Source organism: Andrena cerasifolii, chromosome 9 (genome assembly GCF_050908995.1).
Source record: "Andrena cerasifolii isolate SP2316 chromosome 9, iyAndCera1_principal, whole genome shotgun sequence".
Classification (NCBI taxonomy): Eukaryota; Metazoa; Arthropoda; class Insecta; order Hymenoptera; family Andrenidae; genus Andrena; species Andrena cerasifolii.
In genome coordinates this window covers 998,479-1,023,687 of record NC_135126.1, presented here as the reverse complement: position 1 = coordinate 1,023,687, position 25,209 = coordinate 998,479, and the positions used below count along the sequence as shown (strand labels likewise).

General features: G+C 40.0%; 2 protein-coding genes across 4 annotated transcripts in view; both read left to right on the top strand.

The window, feature by feature from the left end:
* LOC143372797 (lachesin) overlaps positions 1-25,209 on the top strand; it is a 562,432-nt gene that overhangs the window by 247,784 nt on the left and 289,439 nt on the right. The gene's annotated exons all lie outside the window — the stretch shown is intronic.
* On the top strand, positions 9,788-10,665 carry LOC143373151 (uncharacterized). Its single transcript, XM_076820096.1, has one exon. The coding sequence runs from the start codon at positions 9,788-9,790 to the stop codon at positions 10,649-10,651; it is 864 nt and encodes a 287-aa protein (XP_076676211.1). The 3' UTR covers positions 10,652-10,665.

Genomic DNA, 25,209 nt, shown 5'->3' with positions numbered 1-25,209 from the left:
AGGTTTCTTTTTCTCCTAAAAATGATTATAAAATCATACTATATAGGCGAAAATTTAAATTTCAATTTTTAGTTGGCCTGGGTGCGGGATAGTTGTCTTTTGATTAACCAAACACAACTGTAAAAGAATTTGGAAAAATATTCATGTCTGCAGGTTCCCTTTTCTCCTAAAAGTGATTTAAAAATCATACTATATAGGCGAAAATTTAAATTTGAATTTTCAGTTGGCCTGGGTGCGGGATAGTTGTCTTTTGATTAACCAAACACAACTGTAAACAAATTTGGAAAATATTCATGTCTGCAGGTTCCTTTTTCTTCTTAAAAATGATTATATGATTATATGATTATTTTTCCAAAAAAAATTTACATCTGTGTTTGGTTAATCGAAAGACAACTATCCCGCACCCAGGCCAACTGAAAATTCAAATTTAAATTTTCGCCTATATAGTATCGCTCCGCCCTAGTACCTAGGTTTGTATTTTTAATTCTTCGTGGTTTGGTAGAATTTTTGTAAATGCACTGCTCAATTTATCTTAAGGATTTTCTGTTCGAATGATGCGTAGTACCTTGTGGCATCTGTTTGCGCTGTTTGAATTCGGTAATTAGTAGAAAGGAAGCACATTTGAGGCATTGAGAGCAAAAATGGACTAACCCACATTAAAAAAAATTAATATTTCCTATTTTATATAATTAGTACAGCCTATTAGAATACATTATCGTTGCTAATTTAATTTCATAAACGATGTGGATTTGTCCGTTTTTGTTCTCAATGCTTCGTTTTATCTAACTCTAACTAGGTTTTCTGAGCTATAAAGACTTCCGCTTAAATTTGTTCTGTGACATCAATTTATTTAGCTTTCTCCAAGGTGTGAGCTTAATTAAATTAAACACTTGTCAATAATTTTAAACGAAAAATATGTTGTAGATGATTAAGAAATGGTTTAAGTTTGACTGTGATTTGTAGAAATTATTATATACCTACTCTAGGAACTCGTATGTGCGGTAATGTTTCTAACAGTAAAATTTTGTAAATGGTGTATGTCATGGTTTCGTTAAACTTCTTTATTTTACTGTGAGCGGTATTCTTAATTTCATGACGTTCATTGCTGCGTTAGTTTCGTACACCCTCCCCCTTCTTATCAGCCTGAAGGAAAGTCGACTTCTGACGCGCGAAATCCTCGAGAAATTTGATACCGACAAGTTTCCTGGGAGTTCGTTTGGCCCGACTGTAATTTAGATTAAAACGAATAATTACAATGACCGTTTTACACGAAACTTTACGTGCCCATAAATTTGCTCGCTCACTTTCCAGTCCTAAATTTCAGATGGAACTTCTCTACGCCGATAACGAATCCAAATTAAGACGCCTCGATTAACACCTTGTCAGTAACAACGGCGGAATAATTGAACGACGGTAGCACGAAAATCCAATTTGTTTGTCGATCATTTCCATTCACTCCAGACTTCCATTCACTTTAAACAAGTGCTATTAAAAAAAATATGAAAACCATTTCTAACTTCATTAACCCTTCGTTGATACACCTCCTTTTTCGATCAACTTTGTCATACGTGGGTGGCTCACACTCAGAGCAATTTTTGAACAACTGCCATTATCATCTAAAGAATCCAATCGTCATAAAAAAAATCATGGATCAGCTTTAAGGTCTCTAGAATATGTGCCAATAGTTTTTTTTATTGAAATTTAATCACAGTTTTTGTAAAAAAAAATCTAGATTACTACATGTCGAGAGAAAACGAAGAAAATCTTTAAATAGTTATAACTTTTACAAATTTCAATATTCGAAGCCAAAAATCTACAGAGATATTGCTCGGACATCATATTTTGAGAGAAAAAATAGTTTGTAAGTCAGCTTTGGAGAAAAGGTATTCATTTTGCATATAGAAGGTACAGAGCGTCAAAATCAGCTTGTGGGTGGCTCACACCCAGAGTGTCAACGAATGGTTAATATATTTACGACATAAATTACAACGGTTTAGGATTCTGAATGCTTAATTTTCGAAATTGAATAATAATTTCTAATTTTCTTAGGAACCTATAGTTGTAACTGCACAGATTTTTAATAGCCCAGACCTCTAAAAATTTAAATTTTTATTTAGCTGGTTCGCTGGGAGCTTAAATTTCTACATGCTTAAGTGTTTAATAGCCTCTTAAATCTCTAAATATTTAAATTTTCATATAATTAATTCTCTCAACGCTTAAACCTCCAAATGTCTATAAGAAAAACCTTGGAATACCCTGAAATACTAACTACAAATCGCCTTCAAACAATCCTGCGACGAATGAATAGAATAACATTGCAAAAGCATTATCTGGTTTCCAAGGAGGAATCATTGAAATTGCTCAATTCGCCGATCCACCCGCAATATTGCGATGAGTATTTGCCGTGGCTTAGTTCAAGCGACCATAAACGCTAAGCGGTAAATCTGGGACAATCTTATTTCCTTCGTAGTCCAAGATAGTTCTGGTTGTACCAACCGTCGATTTAGTGTCTCCTACGGGAAGTTTCCAGATGCTTTTAGCGCCTCTGGTTGGCGCGCATACTTCCGCCCTGTAACTTGGCTTACAGGTCCCTTCCTATGCCAATTAAGTGGATGTCGCGGAGGTTGGAGGACTCGACAGCTTGCCAGCTAAGTGGTTGTAACACCTTTAACCAGAATATGTCCCAACTTCTGCACTGGGATGAAATCAGGAGTCCCGTAACGCCACAGCGAGCCACTATAAGACAAAGAACGTTTGGTCTTGATTGTGATCTCACTATTAATCTCGATATTAAATTTGCCCGAGGAAGTAGAAAATGAAATACTGAACGGAGTCACAGGAATACTTAGGCAATAGTAAAATCGAAGCATTTACCTTCTCAGCAAATTTCACATGTTTTCGAAAAGTTTATATTTGATGTACGGGCTGGAGAAAACTCAGTTAACCCTTAACTGGTATACTGTTTTTTCAAACGTAACTGTTATCTTGGGGTCGTGGCAGACCCCAAATAAAAAAGGACACAGAAATTTGTAAAGTCAACATTAGATCAACCTCTATGAATACCTATTTTGTTCGTAGGTAATGTATAAAGTAATAGATACGTAGAAAGTTAAACTATTATGATCAAATTAATTAGAAATTCAGTTTACGAACTTAGACAACCAAATATTTTGCAGCGAACCTTGCGTGCTTGGGGTCATGACTGACCCCAGGATACCAGTTAAGGGTTAAACATAAAAGTAGCATGGATCCCCAGCCACATAGGACTCATCAGCAACGAAACAGCGGACAAAGCCGCCCAAGTGGCATTTAAACTACCTATCACTGCGGATCTCAGAACAAACCTGCCAGACTCAAAAGCAATTATTAAAGAAGCCATAAATAATCTCTGGAATTACGAATGGCTCAACAATTCCCAAACGACGCTGCATAAAGGCACATCAAATGTTCTAGAGAAACTAAGTACCCCAGTGCTATCTAGGAAAAATCAAGCCGCTTTTACCCGCATACGTACCGGTCATTCGCGACTAACCCATGAATATTTAATAACTAAGCAGCCCCCTCAGAATGTGAGTCTTGTAAAATAGCTTTAAGCATAGAACATGTTTTGCTGGCATACCCTAAGTTCTCCCAGGAAAGATATCGATTCAATGTTAAGCCAAATTTGAAGCTAAAAACATCCAAAATGTAATCCAATTTTTCAAATCGATTAATTTACTCGACCTCTTATAATTGAGCATTATGTAATTTTGTAACCAAATGTCAAATATTTAAACATTGTGCGGAAGTGGGTGCTCGCTAATGACTTCATTGTAGATGCGACCACTTTAAAATAAAACCCTACTAAAAAAAAACTCAGTTAGAGTTGGTGTATTATTTTATTCCTCAGGAAGCAGTAATAGTTGCTTATATTTTCACGCCAAGGATATATGTATGTTACGTGAATACTTATATTGGTACTTATTACATCGTTTGAAGTATATTTCCGTATCCAAAGAATTCTCAAATATAGAATATAGATATTATTGTGAATAATTACGTTTACCCCTAACGAGAGGGAAAAAGTTATCGAACGATTAAATTCCTCAGTGATGGATATTCAAGCGAAATTTTTGCAAACTGATATTGGATTTAGTATATTAATGACAAAGTGTGCCTGTAGCTGAATACTACTACAATTCCTGGCCCTTTTACTGGTGACTATTTACGGGTGCTAAGTACGCCGCGTATTAAAATTAATATGTAAAGTGGATTAGCGAGGCGGAGAACTGTTAAGTCTGTTAAGTGAAGGGTTGAACGGCGTTAAGTGATTGTAGCAAGTACTTAGCCGGTGTGTAATCCTACTTACCGCATAGCTGAGAAAACTCGTCCAGAGTTGCAGACGCAGCAGTTTACTGCGGCGTCGTGAAATTTTCCGACGGATCATGTTGAGTTTACGAAGTAAGTTGGGACTAATTGCACTTGTCGGCATTGACGTCTACCTGTACTACTTGTGTGCGCCCTCGGAGATATCGAACGACCAGAATTATCGCTCGGTCAAGTGTTTGTTCTTTGTATCTTGTTAATCCTTTGACTACGAAAGGCGTGTATATACGCTAGAGTGTTTCATATTATAGGGTTAAAATTAAAATATTACATTTTTTTTACTTTGATTCCTATTAATATAAAAAGAATATCTGACAAATTTTAGGACGATTGAGTAATATTTAGAGGTTGCACACTTTGCACACTAAATAATATGTAGTAGGCTAAGAAAACACGATTTTCAATGATAATTATTTTTATTCTCAAGTCCTTAAAAAAGAAACTAAACTTCAAACAAGACTTAGATAAATTGACATTTTATTATTATTATTATTGTTCACACCTATATAAATTCTGTACCTTATTATTTTACCCGCATTTTTGAAACCTGAAAGAGCGAAAATATGTGGGGTAGACCGCGGGCAGTAGTAACGGGGCAGCGAATGTAACACGTTAATATCTCAAAATATGTAACGAATATTAACACCGATTTTAGATATACATATGATAAACAATAATATTTGGAATACACACATTCATGTTCTAGGCGTATAGATACGCAATAAACATGGATAGTGAACAAAATAACTTTTCGATACCATAAAGTAACTTTTTCTTAGTGACTTATGAATGTAATGAAAACACTCCTTCTGCAAGTAGCTATGTGCTTTTTTTAAATGTGTAATTTGACCTTTCTTAAAGGGTTATACCTAGTCAGGCGGCCGAAAAGAGGCGAATATTTGTGATTTTTTTTGAAGAAACGGCAGCGTATATTTTTACAAAGCTTTTTTCGCTTAAAACAGCAACATTTAAAGAACATTTGGTAATTTTTTCGTAGAGAAATATTTACGTTTATAATAAAGTAACAACCGACGTCCAAGAAGCATTTTTAAAAATTTGGTTTTGCGGTGAGCACTGCCATTCGGAACCAGATCATCTAAAATAAAAAAACAAAAAAGATTGCGTTAGTATATTAATGTATCCTCAGGTTGATGGAGAGAATTTTCCGAAATATTAATTTAAAACAAAATGGCGGCTATTTAAAGTTGAAATCCTGATTTTTTGCTTGATTTTTGCACGAAATTTTTGCTTTATTATAAACATAAATATTTGTCTACGAAGAAATTACCAAATGTTCTTTAAATGTTGCTCTTTTAAGCGCAAAAAGTTTTGTAAAAATATATGCTTCCATTTCTTCAAAAAAAATTCACAAATATTCGCCTCTTTTCGGCCGTCTGACTAGATATGACCCCTTAAAGTAATACTGATGGTTACTTAGCACTTTTAAGTGTTTCGTTAGTAACAATTTATAATTGAAGTTCAAAAGCATGCTCGGGGGCGATTGTAACATCGGCAGTCGGGGTCGGTTAATAAAGCGTCGGTTAGGTAAAGAAGGCAAATAATATTGTCTTTTTTGGATAGGATCCATGCAGTGTTACAACCTCCCCGAGGTCAGAGACGGTTGCATCACTTTACACTGTAACGTTAGGGCTATAACATTCCGCTTCTCAGTTTTTATTAATAACTTGGATATTACTTGACATACAGTGAAACTGTTCTGACTCAATAATGTCAGATACGTAAGTAACATTTCTGTATAAGAGATTTTGTTGTAAATGTAATAGTTCCTGCGTAATCGTATTCCCAAATCACAGTGTTACTACCGTCTCAGGCCTACTCTATAGTGCTAAAATTGTGCAACCCCTAAATATTATTAAATTTGTCTAAAATTTGGCATACAGATCACTAAGATGAATAGAACCAAGGGGGCGAGCAAATTTATATGAAAATAGCACCTTTGGAAAATTGAAACACCCCAATATACGCTCTCACAAGCCAATCAATATATACGAAAGAAAAACTGAATATTTTTAATTTAATTGCATTTATTTATTTTTTTAACCCCTAAAAACGGTATGAAATCTCCGGGCACCGTTTTGCTCAGTAGGTAGTCAGTGGACAACCAGTCGCAGCGAGTGTATGCGAATATCGCGGCGTCTGTAGTGATGGTTCTCTTCGAGAGTGTTCCGCAGTCACAAATTTAATCTAATTATAAAGAAAAATGTATGCAAGTTTCTCAGTCGAAAACTATATTTTTTAATGAGTAAAATGAATGTTATATTATTTAAAAAAATTAATATCACAGTGTTCGCGTGAATACACGTCAGATTTTACTGCTTATTACTTCAGAGTTCAGTTTTTGAATGAAATTGGAAGTACATAAAATAAAAAGACATTTATTTGAATAAATCACTCCATTCTGGTGCACTCTGGCATGACGTCCCGTGTATAGAACGGTTAAAATGAAAAAAAAAGAATGGTCCGGAATAGAAAGGTGATACGATGCACGAGAAATTTCCAATCAAACATGCTCGAATGGTAGTCGTTGAACGTTAATGATCCTCCTACGTATTCAGCTGCACGTTGAAGCGTTCTGCATGCAAGGAAAGTGGATGCAGCAAAGAAACGAACGTCTGTCTCTCTTCCTTCTAAACTCTAAGATGAAGCGAGAGGAAGAAGATTAACCAATTAAACAACTCGCCTCTCTGCCGTTCCATCTTCTCGAGTTTCATGCAAATCGCTTATTTCCCGCGGTTATTTACATATTTGGCCACATTATCCGCTTAAACGGGATAGGTTATACTACTTCAAAGAAATGAGAGTTCAAAGAACAAAGGGAATCGTCGTGTAATCAGCCAAAGACCGTGACGTTTGCGGAGGGGATTTCTGCGGTGCATTAACTTTGACTCGAGAGTTATTTTAAGCATTCTTAAGAGTCAAGAAATCTTTGCGTTGGGAATACGTATACGCTTTAAGCGATTGCCAGAACGGAGGAAAAGTTGAGGGAAGCTCGAGAACTTGGAACATTTGTGTATGCACGGAGGATGTAGATGCATTTCCGCTTTCTTCAGTTTCGTTTCATTTTCTGTATCAAATTCTTCCAATCTCTTGCAGTTTGCTAACTCTTTTACTACTGTACTCTTGGTACCTGGGTGACTCCTTTCAAGCAAGCTTTCGAGTGGGCATGCGCAAATGCTGACATATTTTTCTTATCACATCGTATTATATTATTCCTATAACACTGTCCAACAGCCATTTTGGGCTGTAAGATTCAATAGCCGTCTCTTATAGATTTTTGTGCGCTGAAAACGAATCCGCAAACCGTTTGTCGCCATCACCCTTAGTTTTCGAGAAATTCAATTTTGAAAAAAAAAATGCAAATTTTCAACTTTGAACATCTTTTGTGTCGAAACGGTAATAGTTATTCGGTTGCTTGTCGCGTCAAATTATTCTATGAACCCTCCCGAATACAACGATATAAGTTGTTGGTGCATTATGAACATTTAAATATATTTAAACAACGATTAAAGGGAAAAGAACACCCGAAATTCACCCACTTTTGCAGATATCTTTAAATTTATTTCCAAAACTAAGGGTCTAGGAGAAAATCTGACTGCTCCACGCAACGCGGCAGATATTTTTCCTTCGGAAAGCGTCAACAGAAGTCGTAAGACACATTTTGTTTTCAATACAGAAGCGAAATAGTTTGGCAAAACGTGCGGCGGCGACAGTGGTAGTCAACGGCGGCGCGTGATATACTGCCGCTCAGCGTCACACAATCGCTTAACACGCGTGACTACCACTGTCGACAGCGCACGTTTTGCCAAACTATTTCGCTTCTGTATTGAAAACGAAACGTGACTTACCACTTCTGTTGGTGGTTTCCGAAAGAAAAATTTCTGCTGCATCGCGTGGAGTAGTCAATTTTTCTCCTAGACCCTTAGTTTTTAAAATATATAGCAAGATATCTGCAAAAATTGGTGCAATCATAACTTATATCGTTGTGTTCGCGAGATTTCATAGAATAATTTGATAGACCATGCAACCGAATAACTATTATTGTTTCAACACAAAGATGTTCAAAGTTAAAAATTTGCATTTTTTTTCAAAATCGAATTTCTCAAAAACTGAGGGTGATGGCGATAAACGCTTTACGGATTCGTTTTCAGCGCATAAAAATCTATAAGAAACGGCTATTGAATGTTACAAAACAAAAAAAAAGTTCAATTTTGTTGGACAGTGTAATTTGTCTCTATAGATTTATTTTATCTTGGCAATTTAACTTCTTATCTAAACGATGTACCACTTAAAATCATATTTTCATAGTTCTCTATATTATATGTCAGTGTTCCACAGCCTTTTTCGAGTCGCGACCCCCTTTTATAATATTCAAATAACCTGCAACCCCCCTCTCCCCCATATAAGATAATCTAAATTTAATAAGGTAAAGAAAACGTATTAAAAATAGGTATTTTAGAATATAATTCTAACTTAATAATATTTAATTATTTTACTACATATATTTAAAAAAAAAAAAAATCCTGAAAACACTTTGCGACCCCCTTTGGTTCACGACCCACAGGTTGGGAACCACTGCTATATGTAATCATCGCAATAATGATAATCAACGATAGCAGGGTAGAATACAGAAATTGAATTGGAAATTCAATACATGCGTAAAATAATATTTTAGACTTTTTGCAGCCTTTTGCATTTATCTCGAACAATTATATTTATGAAAATATTCTTACGAATGCCTTGTAGCGGTCATCGGTACGGCAAAATATGAACATTTGGCGTACAGATGGTCGGCATGGTTTATGACACGCGCGCCAGCAAAACTATTTTTGAGTAAGCCGTTTTCCGTTCTTTTCGTGATTTGAACAAAGCATGTTTTCTTAGAGACTTTCGTTTACGGCCTCAATAGTTATTGCGGGTATCGTAAACCTTGAGTTTCTGTAGGGCCCACGGTGCGGGGCTGGCGGCCTGCGACCGGCCACGTCACGCACCTCGGGGTCTGGGGAAATCCTGCTGCGTAACAGAAGTATTTCTCCCGCCAAATTTCACCCCCGCTATGGTGGAAGCGCGCCGTAGACGCGCGAAATAGGTGGCGCGATTTAGGGGTCCAAACGATACCGATTGGTTGACATCGGCATCGGGTCAACCAATTAGGAGGAGTTTGCTACCCGCGCGCGTCTTGCTGGAAAATTGTGCGTCCGGCAGAAGACAGTCTTCGTTCTGACCTCAACAGATCTTAACGTTTGTGAAGAGATAAATCACCGAATAAAAGACTCACGTTGAACGATATTGTGTGTGTCAATTAGGGAATAGAACCTATCCTTCTATTCCTTTAGTGGTGACCCCGACGTGATCACAAGTTCAAAGAGTTTTTTTTTAGTGAAGTACTTGGTGAGCAATAAGCATGTCACTAGTGAATAACGCAACCTTCGCGACCGGTAGTGATCCTGTCGACGAAACGAATTCCCATGCTTCGAATGCCGCCCCTACGGTTTCTGCCATGACGCCGGTAGTGAATCGCGTTAGTATTCGCGTTCCGCCGTTCTGGCCAGAGCAACCCGGTGTGTGGTTCCACCAAATAGAGGCTCAGTTCGCGATAAATGGTGTTACGGCGGATACCACAAAGTTTTACTATGTGATGTCGCAATTAGAGTCCAAGTATGCGTTGGAAGTTAAAGATATTTTCGACTCTCCGCCGACGACCGACAAGTACGGAACATTGAAGAGGGAACTCGTTCGACGGTTGTCTGCATCGCAATCGGCACGGATTCGGCAGCTCCTGGAGCAGGAAGAGATTGGGGACAGAACTCCGTCCCAGTTTCTCCGGCGTATGAGGGATCTGGCAGGTACCACTGTGTCGGATGATTTTCTACGGACATTGTGGGCCAGTCGACTACCCGCGATGACTCGTGCCATTGTGACAGCACAAACGGACCTGGGGTTGAACAAATTGGCAGAAATTGGTGACCAGATTCACGAAGGTACGGGGCGAACGCAAGTGGCGAGTGTGGCGCCAGACACGGTCTCAGATGCTTTGTTAAGACGCCTGGAAAGTATGGAGCTGAGAATAGCGGAGTTATCGAGGGCACGTCCGCGCGATCGCTTCGACGGTGGACCTCGCCGGCGGTCGGGGTCGCGTGGTGGTAGGCGTTCTCTTTCGCCAGCAGCAAAGGAACACTGCTGGTACCATCGAGTATTCGGGGACAAGGCAGCGAAGTGCCGCCCCGGGTGTAAATATTCGGCGGGAAACGAGAAGAATCGGCACTGAATGCGGCTATCAGTGACGGCCCGATGGCAAGTCGCCTCTTCGTTGTCGATCAAGAAACGAAGGAACAGTTCTTGGTCGATACGGGCTCGGACCTTTGCGTGTATCCTCGTACGCGCGTGAAAGGACGAGTTGCGAAGTCAACATACGAAATGTTTGCGGCTAATGGCTCTGTCATCAACACATACGGTGTGCAAGCGTTCAACTTGAATCTGGGTCTTCGCCGCGCTTTCAACTGGAGGTTTGTAATCGCCGACGTCTCCAAGCCGATCATCGGAGCTGACTTCCTCAGTTACTACGGGCTGCTGGTGGATCTGCAAGCTCGACGACTTCTGGACCGGACTACGTCCCTGTTTGCTATTGGAAAAGTAGCCACGGACAGCATTGAATCGGTGAAGACCATCACCGGTGATTCATACTATCACCAGTTGCTGGCGGAGTTCCCAGACATCATGCGGCCGACAGCGATAGGCCGTGAGGTTAAACATGAGGTAGTCCATCATATTAACATCACTCCCGGGCCGCCGACATTTTGTAAACCGCGTAGATTGTCCCCCCAATTGTTTAAGATAGCGCGAGCGGAATTTGAAATTCTCATGCGTCTAGGCTACATAAGACCTTCGAAGAGTCAATGGGCTTCAGCCTTACACATGGTTGAGAAGGGGGTAGGTGAAAAGAGAATAGTTGGTGATTTTCGTCCTCTCAATTCTCGCACGATACCGGATCGCTACCCGATTCCGCATATAGAGGATTTTTCGCGCATGTTAGACGGGAAAACGATATTTTCTACATTGGATCTGGTGCGCGCGTATCACCAGATACCGGTACATCCGGCCGATATCTCAAAGACCGCGGTGACGACGCCCTTTGGTTTATTCGAGTATACGGTCATGCCATTTGGCTTGAGAAATGCTGCACAAACGTTTCAGCGGTTCATCGATACCGTCTTGAGGGGCCTTGATTTTTGCTATGCGTATTTAGACGATATTCTGGTCGCCTCAAAGGACGAGATGGAGCATAAAGAACACGTGAAACAGCTTTTCTCACGCTTAGATCAATATGGTATAGTTATTAAACCGAGTAAATGTGTTTTTGCTGCGAAAGAGGTTAAATTTCTCGGGTACACTGTGAATGCGGAAGGTACGAAACCGCTTACCGATAAAGTTCGGGCAATAGTCGACTTTCCCAAACCACGCACGGTTAAGGAACTTCGTAGGTTTTTAGGGATGATAAATTTTTATCGTAGATTCATACCCAAAGCCGCGCAATTACAAGCACCGCTTAATCAACTACTAAGGGGGGTGAAAGTGAAAAGCGACGCCCCCGTGAAATGGTCGATTGAGACGGAAACCGCGTTGCAACAGTTAAAAGATGCGTTAGCCAATGCGGCGTTATTAGCACATCCATCAAGCAGTTTACAACTTGCGATTATGGTAGATGCTTCAGATTTTGCATTAGGCGCGACTTTACAGCAGCGAGTAGGAAATTCGTGGCAACCGTTGGCGTTTCATACGAAATCTTTGTCACAGACGCAACGAAAGTACAGTGCATATGACCGGGAATTATTAGCGATATATTCGGCGGTGAAGCAATTTCGACATGCAGTAGAGGGTCGAACATTCACAGTGTACACCGACCATAAGCCTTTGGTGTATGCATTTAAACAAAAACAGGACAAATGTACACCGAGGCAGTTTAGGTATTTAGATTTAATCGGCCAGTTCACGACTGATATTCGACATGTTAGTGGCAAAGAGAATGAGGTAGCAGACGCGTTATCAAGAGTAGAGTCCCTAACCACATCGCTGAATTACGATGATTTAGCTAGGTCGCAAGTATTGGACGAGGAGTTGAAGGAACTCCTTACTGCGTCTGGTACCTCATTACAGCTCAAACGGGTCAAGTTATTGGACAGTGATACCGAAATTTATTGCGATATTTCTGTAGGTAGGGTTAGACCATTTGTTACGAGACCTTTCCGACGACAGGCATTCAGGTCCATACATGAACTATCGCATCCCGGGATTAAAGCCACGGTGGGCTTGGTTAAACAGCGTTTTGTGTGGCCTTCCATGGATAAAGATTGCCGCGAATGGACTCGTAGTTGTCTCGATTGTCAACGCGCTAAAGTAAGCAGGCATGTGTCAAGCCCTGTCGGTAATTTTGCGTTGCCGTCCACTAGGTTCGAGCATGTACATATCGACCTAGTGGGTCCTTTGCCGATGTCGCGAGGCAATAGGTATTGTCTGACGTGCGTGGACCGCTTTACGCGATGGCCGGAAGTTTTTCCGGTTGATAATATCGAGGCCGAAACAGTCGCGAAAGCGTTCGTTGCCGGTTGGGTTGCACGGTTCGGAACACCTCTACGTGTTACCACCGACCAAGGTAGACAATTTGAGTCGCATTTGTTTAAACAGCTTAATATTTTATTGGGTACTACGCATTTACGAACTACTGCGTATCATCCGGCAGCGAATGGTTTGGTTGAACGTTTTCACAGACAGCTAAAAGGAGCGATTAAGTGCCATAGCGACGAACGGTGGTCCGATGCGCTACCTGTAGTTTTATTAGGTATTAGAGCGGCCTATCGTTTAGATTTAGGAGCATCAACTGCTGAGTTGGTGTATGGCGAGAATTTGCGTTTGCCAGCTGAATTCTTCGCTGATTCGACGGGAGGTGACGCGGAACCGGTAGAAATGGTTAGGCAACTTCGCGCGAGGTTTCGTGATCTACGACCAGTTGCGGGATCACGACACGGCGAGAAGAAAGTTTTTGTGTTTAAGGATTTAGCCACCGTTTCACATGTTTTCGTACGTGTCGACGCCGTAAGAGGTTCGTTACAAAACCCTTATGAGGGACCGTTTCCCGTCGTTTCCCGCAACGAGAAAACGTACGTAGTCCGGTTTAAAGGAAAAGATACGACAGTATCGATTGATAGACTCAAACCGGCGTACTTATTCGAATATGAGGACGAGGCAAACCAGACGCAAGTGCAGACGTCATTACGTACCCCGCAACCAGGTACCAGTGATGCTACACGGAGTTCCGCACAAGAACCGGTACGGACGCGTTCCGGTAGGCGTGTGAGATTTCCGTCACGTTTACAAGTCGGTGTCTAGGAAATTTGTAGTGTAAATAGTTAAATAGTGGTAGGTTTGTAAATAGCTTACATGTTTAAATTTAGTGTAACTTAGCTGATAATTTAATGTAACTAGCATTATGACTTCGTAGAGTAACGTTTGCACTGGCAGGGGGGTGATGTAGCGGTCATCGGTACGGCAAAATATGAACATTTGGCGTACAGATGGTCGGCATGGTTTATGACACGCGCGCCAGCAAAACTATTTTTGAGTAAGCCGTTTTCCGTTCTTTTCGTGATTTGAACAAAGCATGTTTTCTTAGAGACTTTCGTTTACGGCCTCAATAGTTATTGCGGGTATCGTAAACCTTGAGTTTCTGTAGGGCCCACGGTGCGGGGCTGGCGGCCTGCGACCGGCCACGTCACGCACCTCGGGGTCTGGGGAAATCCTGCTGCGTAACAGAAGTATTTCTCCCGCCAAATTTCACCCCCGCTATGGTGGAAGCGCGCCGTAGACGCGCGAAATAGGTGGCGCGATTTAGGGGTCCAAACGATACCGATTGGTTGACATCGGCATCGGGTCAACCAATTAGGAGGAGTTTGCTACCCGCGCGCGTCTTGCTGGAAAATTGTGCGTCCGGCAGAAGACAGTCTTCGTTCTGACCTCAACAGATCTTAACGTTTGTGAAGAGATAAATCACCGAATAAAAGACTCACGTTGAACGATATTGTGTGTGTCAATTAGGGAATAGAACCTATCCTTCTATTCCTTTAGCCTCTACGAATATTCGAAAATCTTGCACAGAATATAAAGGGAAAGGACGATATCGAGAAAACCAATGACGTGTCTGTTAAATTGTAGAAGCAAGTGGTCGTATCATATATTTCCTCGTTGTGCTCGAACATTCTCCAACTTCGCGTGCAGACAGAGATATACAGATGAAGTTGCGCGAAGTTAACTGGATCTGTTTTTGGTTCTCCCCTTTCCTGTGCTTTTACTAAGTCTGCGCAAATCCAGGATGTGTTTACGTAAACGCGGTGAAGTGCTGGTCTTTCCTTTCATCGCAAAATCAAAAGGAGAATATGGATTTTTCCAAGTAAAATATATTCAATGACTGGCACGTATAATTGAAATTATATTAGAATAAAGTTGCAAGCTTGTTTGCGCAGAGTACCTACCCTTGAAGTTTACACCTGAAGAAAGAAATATGGGCGAAGTTTAGTTGGAGTATCTAACTTGCTTCCCTACTTTCTCTTCGAATATTTCACTCGCAACTTCCTCGTCCGTTACATTGGAATGAAATGTTTTGATCGTTTTGTTCATCTCTGACTGTGCTACCAGGGAACGTATTTAATTACGTAATACATTGTGCTCTCCACAAATTAACAAAGTTTCGGTACCTCCGTCGTATATTCCTTGACCCAAGCAAAATACATTTAATTAATTTATATTCCAGCAGAAAAGAAGCTTTTTTGAGGTACGTAACTCTGCAAAAAAGCAGACCGAGCGAAAAAGCAATTTAATCGATACATAAATTTCAGAAGTGAGGGGGGACAGGTATTCTTGTTATGTATTTAATATTTACACCACGTGCGCTGGAAAAAGGGTAACTTTCATAATCTTCTACCCACTTTTATTTATATTGCGGATACCGATGTTCAACACGAAATATCCTGTAGTAATTTAGACAATTTTCAATCCTACCAATGCTACTTTTCAAGCACAGCTGATTACACATTCTGCAAAATTAAATTTAATACAAAAAATTTAGAGGCAATAGCATGGCGTGACTAGTCCTAAGTAGAGAGAGAAGCGGCGTAGTAGGATAAAGTAGGATAAGTGGAGTCGGAAGACCCTGTAACCCTAAGGGGATCAGTAAATATATAAAATACAATACAAAATACAAAAACTTCAGAATTGTAACTATAAACTACTACAAAAGTGTTTCTGATCTTTTTTCTTGCTTTGGAGTCTCCCACTTCTAATTCTTCATAATGTAACAATCGACAGTATACAATCTACAAAATATTATTCAAAAGTAGTTCAACCAATAATTATCAGCACTTTCCTAAAATGCCAGCATTTATTTAACCCTTCGTGGTCACACGGGGTGCATTGTACCCCAAGAATATTTTTTTTATTAAAATATCGTGTCTTTACGACTTCTAAAGGGGATTTATCGCAAGAAAAAAATTTGTTAAAAATTTAAAAAATCGGTTTTTTCACAACCGTGGAAAATTGCTCATTTTCAACTACAAATTTTAACACATCAAAATTTACATTTCTAGAAAAAGACTATTAGACCATGATTGTATAAGTATTACGAACGTACAATTATCACTGAAAAGTTAAAAGATTCAAAAATACGAAAATGATACCTAACTCAAAAAATGACGCTGGGGTACAGTGAACCCCGTGTGACCAACTTGTGATTATAAGAAGGTGTGACCACGAAGGGTTAAACACAAACGTCCTAAAAAGATATAAAAAAAGAACCGTCACAATCTTGTATAACCTCGCATCTCCCTCCAGCATCAAACAGTTTTCTGTCGATTCTGAAGTTACGATGAAGTTCGAACAAGTGAGCCGAAACATGGGATGATGAGAAAGACCGTCAAGAACAGCCAGAAGGGGAAAGCTTTGTAACGCATCCCTCCTTATAAACATCCAAAACGAGCGCGCCACGGCCCCGTAAATCGTGGAAACGCGACACGGAGAATGCCGCGATTCATCACGGATTAACTTCACGAGCGGGCGCACGAGCCCGAATACCATCGGAACGGGAATCGACCAGGCCGATTCCTCCGTCGATTTCGCTCCACCGAATCGTCGGAGGGCGGGGTGTATGACAATTAAATGGACCATGGGGCACGCGATGTCGGAAGGGATGCTCGCCAGAGGGATCGACAGCTTGAAGGCTAAGTGGTCGTAATACGTTTAACCCTGGAACGTGGCCTAACTTTCCGCATACACGGCGAAGAATGGCGAACCCCAGCTGTCTGGGACAGGATGGAAGGAAGACGCTGCTTGTTCTCGGCCCGTCAGCACGTCGAAGTATCTGTGTATGCTGGGTGGAAGAAGTGTAGCCAGGTTTTGAAGACAGTAGGGGGAGGGTGATGGAGGGTGTACAGTTTTGAGAGTCGAGAATTGAGGGCCTTTTTAGGGGTAAGGAGGATTCTGTATATTTTTAGTTAGATTTTCTAAGTTTCTGTTAACAGAAGTGATCTATTTCGTTTAGAAGCTTCGATCAAAGTCTTTCCACAACCTAGTATTACTGGTGTAAGATTAGAGAAAGTTCAAGTGCGTTATTGGGGAAGGAAAATATTTGAGGGAACACATATGTATGATGCAGAGGTAATTACTAAGTTACTAATAGACTAATTCTAAGTTTTGGACCCACAAAGTTGCTCACTAGTCCCACATTAAGAGCCTAAGCACACCAAGGCGATAAGCTTCTTGAAGTCAGCACCGCGCCTATGAAAAGTAGCAAGGAATACCTTTCCCAGCCTGCTCCCTTAAAAGTACCATTTCACACATCACACCAACGTTAACAATGCTGCCTCCGCCCTTCGCGCATCAGCCTTTCGGTGCACGTGTTTGCGTACGCGAGGAGTATGGAAGAAGCTCATGCCCGCCGCGGAAGAAGCGTGCCTGAGAAGACGAAGGGGGCTGATCCTGACGGCGGCTATAGCTCTCCCAGCTCAGACAGGGCAAGAAGGAGAGGAGCCTCCGGAAAGAGGTAGCCGCAGAAAGAGGGCTCGGAGGGAGGAGGAGAGACGGTGGAAGAAGAACAGCAGCAACACAGACGAGCAGAGCCAGACTGGACGGCGCTGGGCTCGTCGCCCCTGTAGTAAACAAAGCTGTAACTCTGCTCTCGCGCCGAGAGAGGAATCGATGCCTCGCATCCAGCTCTCTTCGCGGAACAAACTCCTAGAGGGAAAACCCCTCTCGGAGGCATCCATCTTAGTTTCGGCGCGGCGTGCATGCCGATGCACTCGAGGGCGATGCCTTTGCAAAACGTTTCGATGCAACTGTTTTTCCTGGGACTGAGAACCTTCTTGCTCGTGGGCCCTAACACCTTCCGGTTCTTTCCACGATGGGGGATTTAGGTTGTGGTTCACTTCGGAAGGTGAACGTTCTTGACAGGGAACTGTGGTATTGTTGTATTCCGTATTTTTCGTATTACTTTTATTTTATTAAATAACTTTATACAAATAACGGAAACTAAGAGGATTACAGATAAATACTAGATTATAGATTCAGAACTAGATTCTCGTGTCCAGACTATTCGGACTGAAGTGCTCAAGTGCTTCTGACTGGAAGAATTGCGTGTAATATATATATATATGTACGGTTTTCGGTAAGCTGAAAAGTGGGGGTTGTCCTGAGTTTAACGGTCGTTAAGGGATGAGGCATAGAGATCGAGGTTCAAGGATGAGTAATAGGGTACGGATAAGGTCATAAAAGAAGGACTTCAGGATGCTTACTATTGCTATCTGGAAAACTAACGCGCTGACTAATACTTTATATAGATTTAAATGACGTTGGTATACAACAGTATCGAGGTACAGTGCTGGTTGAAATAAAGTTTAAAAATTATACTTTTACAGTAAGGGCAAAAAGGAAGCAGATCGTAGGTTAAAGATACCATGTGCTTTAATATTTTATTCTCCGATCGATGATTCCGTGCACTTAATGTTTCATTCTTCAATCGATAATTCCGTGCACTTAATGTATTGTGACGTGCATCAACGGTGACCTCTTTAAATAAAGCCATCGAGTTCGAGAGAAAATTGCAGCAGTTCCCGCGCAATCAAGCAACCGAGACGAAAGCAGTGACTCACAGCAGTGATTTCACAGCGAGAAATTAATGATTCGTGGAGCCTCTGTGAATACTTAGCATTCCACCTATCGTCCACAGCAAATCTTCCCTGGCACGCCTATCTCGCTTTCCGCATAAAGCATTGCTCGACACTGCTGATACGCGAGGATAGAGAATCTTCTAATAAAAAGTCCGACTTGATGTACATCCACCTCCCTCCAGGATACGCAACCATAAAGTAGGATCTATCGAAAACTTTTAACCAGGGAATACACCGCACCCATAGATTTCACTGTCTAATACTCTGTTGCTCAGTGTTTCGCATAAAACACGCGCGATAAAAGACTGACCTTTTCATGAATACAGAAGGCTTTGAAACTTTGAGATATTTCATAGTAGCTTACACTTCTTTATTCCGCTATCGGTATTCGACGAACGAATATGATTTAGAGTTGGAATAAAAGCTTGAGCAAATCAAGCACAATGGGGACTGAAAGGATATGCATAGTTACTCGATGCAACCGTGATATTCGACGCCCATTTTACCCTCCATTCGGGGGACAAAGCAGCGCCCGTGGTTTAACAAGTCGCCCAGGTCCCTTCGGCATTTTGTGGCCGTTTGAGCGATGACGTCGAGGTGAAAACCACCGAGGGAGAACCTGTGGAACACTTGGCAGCGTACACCGAGGTCAATCGCTCGTGACGAAGGTTTTACAAGGGTGGGGAACGAGGGTTGGGGCCGAGACTATTTCAGCGACCATGGTTAAGCCCTCAAACGGTGGTTAAGTCGAGCCCAAGGTTTCGTTTAGTGGTTTTTATATGATATGTTACGGACACGGGACTTATTGCCCGATTATGGCTGACCGTTTCCACTTCCTCCTGCGATCGAACATAAACTCCTCCGCGCCAATTTCATCGTGGCCAACATCTTCTTTTAACATTTCTCAGTTTACCACTTGCATTTGTCGGTAATTATAAATGTATATATGTAGTATACATAAGTGTTAACAAAATGTTTTTTATTAAAGGAAATAAGTAGAGTAAATTATTGCTAGATGAATTTGTAGAATTATTGTTGTACTCTAAAAATTCAGCTATGTTTCGATGATGCTATGTGAAAAACTCAGACTCCTGAATTATAAGAGCGAAATTATCAGCCAGTGCGAACAATTAAAAAATAGACAAATTAATTTCCAAGCAGGAATTAAATACTTCCCCACTTATGCACGACATAATTCCTCCGGTATCTTAACTTATTCCACTTTAAATCATCCTCCCAATCGAAACAGTACGCTTCCAAACACAACACGAGGATATTCGGCGCATCTCGATCGTTTAAGAGCCAGCCAACGAAAACACTGAAAAAGCAGCGCGAAGCAGAAGTCGAAGTCGTTTCCGTCGGAAGGAAGCAGCCCATATTTTACACCAGGAATTCTCATTTTCGAGTCGCGTCTCGCTCGAGTGGCTTAGTCACGATGGATCCCATTGATCAGAATATTCCCAGCGTCCCCGGGAGCTAGACGAACGAAAGGCGTGCATCTAAATCTTGGAGTGGGAGTATCGTGCAGATTTTTCACGTATCGCCTGGGTGACGAGCGTCTCTGGCGAAATTCGTGGTCGCGGGGCAAACATAACCGCTGTTACGCTGACAACCGGTCTTGGGATAAATCGAGGTGAAAATTCTATCGTGAAATAGGGAAAACGAAGGAACGTCGGGAGTCGGTGCAGACGTTGCTGGTGCGGTTATGGTCGCCGAGACTTATGACAATGGAGTCGCATCCACCCCTCGCGCCAGCGATCCAGAGCTTCCTTGATCGCGGGGAGGAGTGCCTTGGCTGCTCCTTTTCGAAAAGCAGTAAAAATCGGAGGAGTTTGTGGAAGTCGATGCGCGAAACGGTGCAGCTTCGAGGTGGCTCTTTGAAAGATCGAAGGGGTAGAAGGATATCTGTTTAGGATAATTTTATGAGTCAGTTCTACAGAATTATTAGAATAATTTGTGGGTAGTGTTTTAGCGTGTGCTTAATGCGCCTTCTTTAGCAGATATCAGAGAATAGGAATATTAGAATTAATGAGGACTGGAATTATTTATGGGTAATTGTTGCTCTGTGGATGGTTTTAGAATCTGGCTGGGGTTGTACTTCTTCCTTAAGGGGTTATACCTAGTCAGGCGGCCGAAAAGAGGCGAATGTTTGTGAATTTTTTTTGAAAAAGCGAAAGCATATATTCGTACAGAACTTTTTGCACTTAAAAGAGCAATATTTAAGGAATACTTGGTAATTTTTTCGTAGAGAAATATTTACGTTTATAATAAAGTAACAAGCGACATTCAAGAAGCATTTTTAAAAATTTGCTTTCGCGGTGAGCACTGCCATTCGTAACCAGATTATCTAAAATAAAAAAACAAGAAAGATTTCGTTAATATATTAATGTATCCTTAGGTTGACGCAGATAATTTTCCGAAATATTAATTTAAAACAAAATGGCGGCTATTTAAAGTTGAAATCCTGATTTTTTCGCGTGATTTTTTCAATCTTATGAATTTGATTGAAAAAAAAATTTCTTAACCCTCGATATGTACATATTATGTATACTAAGCAATACATTCATTTACTTGCATTGTTTGGTTGAAAAAAATTCCCGAAAACACCTTTACTTTTCAGACCATTACAGTGGTCTCCCCTCTTAAAGGAAGACGAAGGAAGGTGGTGGGGTATTTATATTAAGGAGATTCGATACCGGAACAAAAATGATAAGAAATCTTTGAAAAGTGGTTTAATCTAATGTGCAAAGTGTAGTCCACATTGTGTCAATATTTCAAGTCGATTTACAGTACAGGCTTTTATGGAACAGGCGATAAAATTTTTATAAAACGTTACACAGAGTCCTTGGAAATGAGAAGAAAGTTCTAAAAAATGTTGCAATAAAAAGCTTAAATATTCCTGTGAAATTCTAAAGAAGAGAATCGGACATAAACCGTACCAGCTTATTAGATAATTGAATAAATGGACAGCAATGTAATGTTCTCGTATTTTTAGAACTGCCTGAAGGATCTGTTTGGAACGTGGCAACGCTGTACGCCGGGTAGTGATGTATGCAATGTATACTTGTGCAACGCATACAGTAAAAATTGGTAAAAACACTACCAAGCTGCAAACATGTATTTATTTAGTAATTTGTTACGAACGGGTACAAACGCGCAAAAGGACGCCAGAATTGTGAGATGGAAAGAGAAAAAAATGAACGCAAAGCGACGTTGCCGCATTTCACACATATATTTTACGCTACATGTAATGAAAATACATATTGTGTTTCAAGCTGCATTCAACATACTTTTTGTTTAATTGAATTCAAGAACAAAACACGTAGTAATACCTAATTTTATTAGGAATAGGCATATAAATAACATTTTTGTCTACATAATATTTTTTTATCCAAGATTGGTATCACTGCAGAACTCCCATGTATATGCTTGCCCCTCTCGCCGCCTGCCCCGCAAGCAGAGTTGGGCAAAATGTAATCTAATTACAAGTTACAAATTACGATTAAACTGTAATTGTGTAATTGATTACACATTATTTTCCGTGATCGCTCATTTAGAGAGTTGACAAAACCAAATGATCAACTACCTAAATTAACAATTACAGAAAATAATGTGTAATCAATTACAGTTTAATCGTAATTTGTAATTTGTAATTAGATTACATTTTGCCCAACTCTGCCCGCAAAGTGTGATATCGAACTTCCTTAAGGGTACTAGGCAGTCGTTCTAGGCCAAAATGAAGCATTTCTTCTTCAATTAATTACAAAGAAATAAATTGAAACTGAGACTTGTTCTTTGGTACAATGTTTAGTACCATCATGTGCTTGAAAAAACATGTTTTTTTAATCAAAAATATGCATTATAATATATGATGCTGCAGATGGATCATTAACTAGGCATTTTAAAATAGTTTCTTTTGTTTTACAGCGATTTTCTCGAGACAAAACGAAATTCAACGAACTGCTTGTAGATTATTCTTCAGAATACCTCTGGTTTTGCACTGAATCTGTAAATGAATGAAAATTATGAATATGACAGTTACGAAATGGCGATTTTTCAAAAGAGTGCGTTTGTTATTAGCCAAAGATGAGGTTTTAGTTTATTTTCGTAAAGAATAAAAATTTCTTTATATTATCTTCAATTCAGGTTCCGACCGAAAGTGGGAGAGTGTGGGGCAAATAAAGTTTAGGTGTATTACAGGACTATTGGATTCCTGACGTTTCCCCGATTAAAAAATACCAAATTTCATATGTAAATTTGACCTTTTCTAAGCGAAGTGAGCATTTCATGGAAACAATTTTTTTCCTTTATTTCGTTAGTTATGGCTCAAGTTATGTTAAATTCTTTATCCATGCTAGAGTGTTGTACCTTTGACTACCAGTAGTCAAAGGTACAACACATGGACTTGATTAAGCACATGGCAAATTATAATTTTTAGGTCAGACCGACCGACTTCAAGCCTTGCATACTTCTTGGCCACAGTCTTTTATAACAACTTAGTATAACAAAACTTAAAAAATATTAACTTGTTAAAATTTTATGTGGTTGTATAGAAATGGAAGAATACTTACTTTCTCCTTATGAAATTGAATAATATTTTTCTGTGGTTACATGAACTGCTACATTCTTACAACAAGCCATTAAATTACAAATCTGATGGCTAACAAATGCACTAAAAACTTTATTTTCACATACATTTAACAGATGGTTCCGTAATATGGGGGTTAAAGGTACATCTGATCAAAGGAACAACACCTTCACCTACTTTATTTAAAAGTCTGGTGTTTATGTTTGTAGCACAAGTGTGAATTTTTTATGGGATTTAGTAAGACTTGCAGGAGTAGTTCGTATGAGAAATAATGAATGATTTAAAAGTCCCTGGATTCGTATAACATAAATATATTCTGCTTGTATAATATACGAACTATAATCCGTTTACGGTGCAAGGTAACACCTATTTGAAAATATTGTGCGAAGGAACGGTTATTCTGGTAACTGGATTTATTATCATTGCGCAATTTGATTCGCGTTTCCGGCTGCGGAGTTTGGAGGGATGTTGCCCGTTGAAAGTTCGAGAGAATGGCAACTGCGGCTCTGTTTGTGTGCAAACGTGGCGGGTTTCCGACGAGAACGGTAAGAGAACTGGAAACGGTTGGTGCTTTACTTGGGCAACTGGAAATTCCGAGGAACAGAAAGCCAATAATTTTTGAGACGTGTAGTGGTCGAAATTTTCTTTCGTATTCCTTTCAATATCATGAAATCCATTTTGTACTGTTACTTCAGAATTTATCATAAAGGGTATCGAAAACATAGGGGAGGGTTGCCCTATTTTGGACCACTTTTTTATTTTTCTCTCCTACACGGGCATAACGCATTGCAGAAAGCAAACAGAAACGGGAAAAAGATCTACATTTTATGTGGATTTTATCATGTATTTAGTGTGTTGATACAATATGTGATTAAATAATATCTCAAAAAAAACTAAACTAATGACTTCGGTCCATTCCAGGCAACCGGTTTCGTAATTTGGACCACCGGCTTCCTACGTTGGACCGCTCCTAAAAAGCAATGACTTTAAATATACAATCTAAAAAACACTAATCAGGGCATTGAAAAAAAAAATAGAAATAGGAAGAAACAAGTATCATATGGTGCACGTAGTGCAATAGTACGTTGTTTTGGTGGGTTTTACATTTGCACAACGTGTATGAACCCAGGTGCGACATTGAAGACATCGTATCATGTCTTCTGGACTGTTTCTGCTACATAGGAAGCAATACCAGCTTGTACCTCTTTTTTCAGTATGCTTTTAACTATTCGCTACCATAATATAGATTTTATTCTAGAATGGACCGGTCCAATTCAAGCGACTACCATTTAGTGATGGTCCAATATTAGGCAACTTGTACGTTACATCAAAAAGATATATTTTCATTGTTATACTTATACGAATATGGGAAAGTAAGGACATGAAGTTGTAGCTAACAAGGGGAGGACACCATGTGGTAGACACCGATTTTGATGAGCCTTGGCACGATGGATCTATGTCGAAAATAAATAAATAGGTGTCTGAGTGTTTCTGCCAATGGATCTAAATAATAGAGATTACATGGAAATTATTAAAAATTTCATAGTGGCCGTGGGGTTTTAGTGGGTAAAAATCCCACACTACCCAGGCACCCCCGGGGAATTCCCCTCTGAAGAAGTCGTGGTGCCTTTGAAAATTTCCTCAAGTTAAAAAAATAAATTATAAAAAATAATTTATAAAAAAAATTTATGAAGTTTTTTTTAACATGGAGACATCTCCAAAATGCACTCCGACGTCTCCAGAAGGGAATCTCCCGCGGGCGCCAGGGTAGTGTGAGATTTTTACCAACTAAAACCCTAAATTTTTAATAATTTACATGTAAATAAATCTATTATTAAGTCCTATTGGCCGAAACGCTCGGACACCTATTTACTTATTTTCGACATAGATCCCTCGTGCCAAGGCTCATCGAAATCGGTGTCTACCACATGGTGTCCTCCCCTTGTAAGACAGCACACTTTACACTAGTATCGTTTAAAATTATAGTACTTACAAGATGTAGAAAGAAATTCACTTGAAATAGCACAAAAA